This window comes from Jatropha curcas, unplaced genomic scaffold (assembly GCF_041381405.1).
Source record: "Jatropha curcas cultivar XTBG-Jc1 unplaced genomic scaffold, XTBG_Jcur_1.0 HiC_scaffold_73_pilon, whole genome shotgun sequence".
Taxonomy (NCBI): Eukaryota; Viridiplantae; Streptophyta; class Magnoliopsida; order Malpighiales; family Euphorbiaceae; genus Jatropha; species Jatropha curcas.
The window spans coordinates 10,001-15,000 of NW_028322341.1; the positions used below are offsets into that span (position 1 = coordinate 10,001).

At 30.8% G+C, this 5,000-nt stretch overlaps 1 protein-coding gene across 1 annotated transcript; it reads left to right on the plus strand.

Annotated features, from left to right (window-relative positions):
* Positions 1-1,449: 1,449 nt before the first annotated feature.
* Positions 1,450-2,294, plus strand: LOC119369416 (uncharacterized). The gene is made up of 2 exons (XM_037635762.2): positions 1,450-1,803; positions 1,911-2,294. Exons 1-2 carry the CDS (start codon positions 1,450-1,452, stop codon positions 2,292-2,294), a joined length of 738 nt encoding a protein of 245 aa, XP_037491690.2.
* Positions 2,295-5,000: the final 2,706 nt, after the last annotated feature.

Here is a 5,000-nt window from a genome sequence, read left to right on the forward strand (position 1 = left end):
ATTGATGTAGTTGCTATGCTTAGTGTGCGACTCGTTGGGTTTTTATTTTAGGGTCAGGGTTAAAAAAAAAGGACTGACCTGTACTATGAACTAAAAATATAAGTAAGTATGCAACTAATAACCAGCCCAGCGCTTTGTAGTATCTCGATCCAAAGAAATTGTCAAGACATGATATATTAGCCATATCATTGTAGCCATTGAAATTCTTTTTGCACAAACAAAAGAAAAACCAATCTGATTATGAGTTGTAAATCAAAATATAAAATTAGATAGATAAGTGGAAGGGTGAAAGAAAGAGAGAAAGAGAGAAAAAGAATATCAATGATATATGATTCTAATATGTAAGGTCTATGAGTCATCACATAAAAATTATAAAAATTAATGTAATAAAGCAGCAATACCAATTGATTTATAATTAAACTAATCTGTTCATAAAAAAAAAAAAAAAAATCAAGAGCCTCGAGTCAATAAAGACTAAGCAGATTGACTCAAAGACAAGCTTCATTAGAGGCTCCATTGTAAAATTAAGACCTAAGCATTAATGAAGAAGCGATGGGAACGACGGAACCTATAATATTTTATTGATTTATTGAAAAAAAAATCATAATAATTTTTTGCTTTTGGCGGGATAGCGAAAGGTACCAGAAGACTAATTTAGTCTGAGAGATCATACCCAGACTATCTCTACAAATGAAATAAATATTGAAAGAGTCAATATTCGCGCGCGAAGTTTTTTTTATATTCTAAAGTAGAATTTTTTCTATTAGAATTATGATATCAGAATTATGATATCAGATTGCTCAAATTTAGAAATCCAATAATAGAAAAATAGAAAAAAATAAGATTATGTAAAATAATGCAAAACAAAATAAAATAGAAAAAATTATCTATAATAAAAATTATCTATAATATAATAATATAAATAATAATAAAAAAAAAAAAGGAAAAAAATAACTATATAAAAAAAATAACTATATAATAAATAATAACTATAACTACATATATATAATATATATATATAGTTATATAAATTTATATAGTTATATAATATAGATATAATATAGTTATAGTTAAAATAGAAAATATATATAATAAAAATTTCTATTCTACTAATCTAATCAAAATTCTAATAAAAATACTAATCTAATAAAAAAAACTAATCTAATAAAAATAGATCTAATAAATAGATTAGATTAAGTAAATAGATTAAGCGTAAATAGATTAAGCGAAATCTCAAAGAATTCCACGATTTAGTATATTATTTTATTCAGCAAACGCATGTATATTTTTTTTCTTTTATCATTTCATTCGCGAGGAGCTGGATGAGAAGAAACTCTCATGTCCGGCTCTGTAGTAGAGATGGAGTGGCTGTAGTAGAGATGGGCTTGAGAAACAAGCATCACCTACAACCCCCAAAGGCCCCGATTCCGCAAACAGCATAGAGGACGAATGAAAGGAAAAGCTTTTCGAGCTAATCGTATTTCTTTCGGTAGATATGCTCTTCAGGCACTTGAACCTTCTTGGATTACATCTAGGCAAATAGAAGCGGGGCGACGAACAATGACACGAAATGCACGTCGCGGTGGAAAAATATGGATACGTATATTTCCCGACAAACCAATTACTTTAAGACCTACGGAAACACGTATGGGTTCGGGGAAAGGATCTCCCGAATATTGGGTAGCTGTCGTTAAACCAGGTAGAATCCTTTATGAAATGGGTGGAGTAGCAGAAAATATAGCGAGAAAATCTATTTCAATAACAGCATCAAAAATGCCTGTACGAACTCAACTCATTATTTCGGTATAGAACCAAAGGAAAAAGACCTTGGGGATGCCAAAAAAATCGCAAGTTTCTTTTTTTGTTTTGGATAAACAAAATATCTTTTTTCCTTTGCATTAAAATAACAGATAAAAAAAAACGATATGATCCAATCTCAAACCCATTTGAATGTAGCAGATAACAGTGGAGCCCGAGAATTGATGTGTATTCGAATCATGGGGACTAGTAATCGACGATATGCTCATATTGGTGACGTTATTGTTGCTGTGATCAAGGAAGCAACACCAAATTCACCTCTAGAAAGATCCGAAGTAATAAGAGCTGTAATTGTACGTACTTGTAAAGAACTCAAACGCGATAACGGTATAATAATACGATATGATGATAATGCTGCAGTTGTTATTGATCAAGAAGGAAATCCAAAAGGAACTCGAATTTTTGGTGCAATCGCCCGGGAATTGAGACAGTTAAATTTTACTAAAATAGTTTCATTAGCACCCGAAGTATTATAAGATAAAAAATTATAAAGATAAAAAATTATAAGATATAAGATAAGACATATACTATTTATTATATAAGACATATACTATTTATTATATAGTTTAGTTTATTATATAGTTCTAGTTTTTTTATTATATTATTATATAATTTTATTATATTATTATATAATTTAAATTTCATAATTTTTAATATTTAATAATTTAATTTATTATTATTTAATATATAGTTTATGTTTATTATTTTAATTTATTATTATTTATTATATAGTTATTTATATAGTTTATATAATTTATTTATATAGTTTATATAATTTATTTATATAGTTTATATAATTTATGTTTTATTATTTTTATTATATAGTTTATATAGTTATAGTATTTGAATAAAAATGAAATAGAATAAAATGAATTAGTAAATTGTGTTTCACGCATATACATATACCTTTAATAAAATAATTAATTCATAAAAAAAAAAGAGTATGTTGATTATATCAAAACCAGAAAAAAATAATAATTTTAGTTTATCATGGGTAGGGATTCTATTGCTGAAATAATAACCTCTATACGAAATACTGACATGAATAGAAAAGGAACTGTTCGAATAGCATCTACTAATATCACCGAAAACATTATTAAAATACTTTTACGAGAAGGTTTTATTGAAAATGTCAGGAAACATCAGGAAGGCAACAAAAAATTTTTGGTCTTAACCCTACGACATAGAAGGAAGATGAAAGGGCCATATAGAACTAGTCTAAATTTAAAACGAATCAGCCGACCTAGTCTACGAATCTATCCTAACTATCAAAAAATTCCTAGAATTTTGGGCGGGATGGGGATTGTAATTCTTTCTACTTCTCGGGGTATAATGACAGACCGAGAAGCTCGACTAGAAAGAATCGGTGGAGAAATCTTGTGTTATATATGGTAATCTTTCTGATATCTGAATTGTATCCAGACTTCCTATTTGTTTTGTGAAAAAAAAGAGAAAGAACAGATTTCTAATATCATTCCTCTCGCATTAGTTAATACTTCGATTAATACTTCGAGAGGATTTTGGATGGAATGAAAGAACAAAAATGGATTCGGGAAAGTTTAATTACTGAATCACTTTCAATAGTATGTTCCAAGCCCATTTAAGATCTGGTTTTAGGTTATGTTTCAGAAAAGATCCAACGTAGTCTTGTCTTGTTTTATACATATACTACTACCAAATATAGAAGTAAATCCACGACCATAGCGCATCTAATTTAGATACTCCGTAAGAAAGATTTGAATGCTGAATGATTCGGCAGTTTTTTTTCAACTTTCAAATTCCTTTCACTTTCAAAAAAAACTTATTTTCTTCAAAAAAGTATGTATATTCAAGGACGGAAAATATGAAAATAAGAGCTTCTGTTCGTAAAATTTGTGAAAAATGTCGACTGATACGTAGACGGGGACGAATTATAGTAATTTGCTTCAACCCAAGACATAAACAAAGACAAGGATAATCTTTCTAAGTGAAAACACTCTAAAGGATCCGATGTACAAATAACTAAAAATAAAGGATCTTTTTGACATGAAATGGATATATCCATAGACTTCTGACTTATGAGATGATAAAATATGGCAAAACCTTTACCAAGAATTGGTTCACGCAGAAATGGGCGTGTTGGCTCACGTAAGAATGCGCGTAAAATACCAAAAGGGGTTATTCATGTTCAAGCAAGTTTCAACAACACTATTGTGACCGTTACAGACGTACGGGGTCGAGTAATTTCTTGGTCCTCCGCTGGCACTTGCGGATTCAGGGGCACAAGAAGAGGCACGCCATTTGCTGCTCAAACCGCAGCAGGCAATGCTATTCGGACAGTAATGGATCAAGGTATGCAACAAGCAGAAGTGATGATAAAAGGCCCTGGTCTCGGACGAGATGCGGCATTAAGAGCTATTCGCAGAAGTGGTATACTATTAAGTTTCGTCCGGGATATAACCCCTATGCCACATAATGGCTGCAGGCCCCCTAAAAAAAGGCGTGTGTAAAAAAAAATATATTGAAGAGATTTCAAGAGAAATAAATAATTCAATGATTTCACAATATTATTATGGTTCGAGAGAAAGTAACAATATCTACTCGGACACTGCAGTGGAAATGTGTTGAATCAAGAACGGACAATAAACGTCTTTATTATGGACGCTTTATTCTATCTCCACTTATGAAAGGCCAAGCTGACACAATAGGCATTGCGATGCGAAGAGCTTTGCTTGGAGAAATAGAAGGAACATGTATCACACGTGCAAAATCTGAGAAAATACCACACGAATTTTCTACTATAGCAGGTATTCAAGAATCAATACATGAAATTTTAATGAATTTGAAAAATGTTGTATTGAAAAGCAATTTGTATGGAACTTGTGACGCGTCTATTTATGTCAAAGGTCCTGGATATGTAACTGCCCAAGACATCATCTTACCGCCTTTTGTGGAAATTATTGATAATACACAGCATATCGCTAGCCTAACGGAATCAATTGATTTGTGTATTGGATTACAAATCGAGAGGAATCGCGGCTATCGTATAAAACCGACAAATAACTTTCAGGACGGAAGTTATCCTATAGATGCTGTATTCATGCCTGTTCGAAATGCGAATCATAGTGTTCATTCTTATGGAAATGGAAATGAAAAGCAAGAGATACTTTTTCTCGAAATATGGACAAACGGAAGTTTAACTC

What these genes read in the sequence shown, in the direction of transcription:
- LOC119369416 (XM_037635762.2), top strand. Translation starts at nt 1,450, where the DNA reads ATGAAAGGAAAAGCTTTTCGAGCTAATCGTATTTCTTTCGGTAGATAT. An exon ending in GAACTCAACTCATTATTTCG is followed by an intron (nt 1,804 to 1,910) that starts GTATAGAACCAA and finishes TTAAAATAACAG; the next exon opens with ATAAAAAAAAACGATATGAT.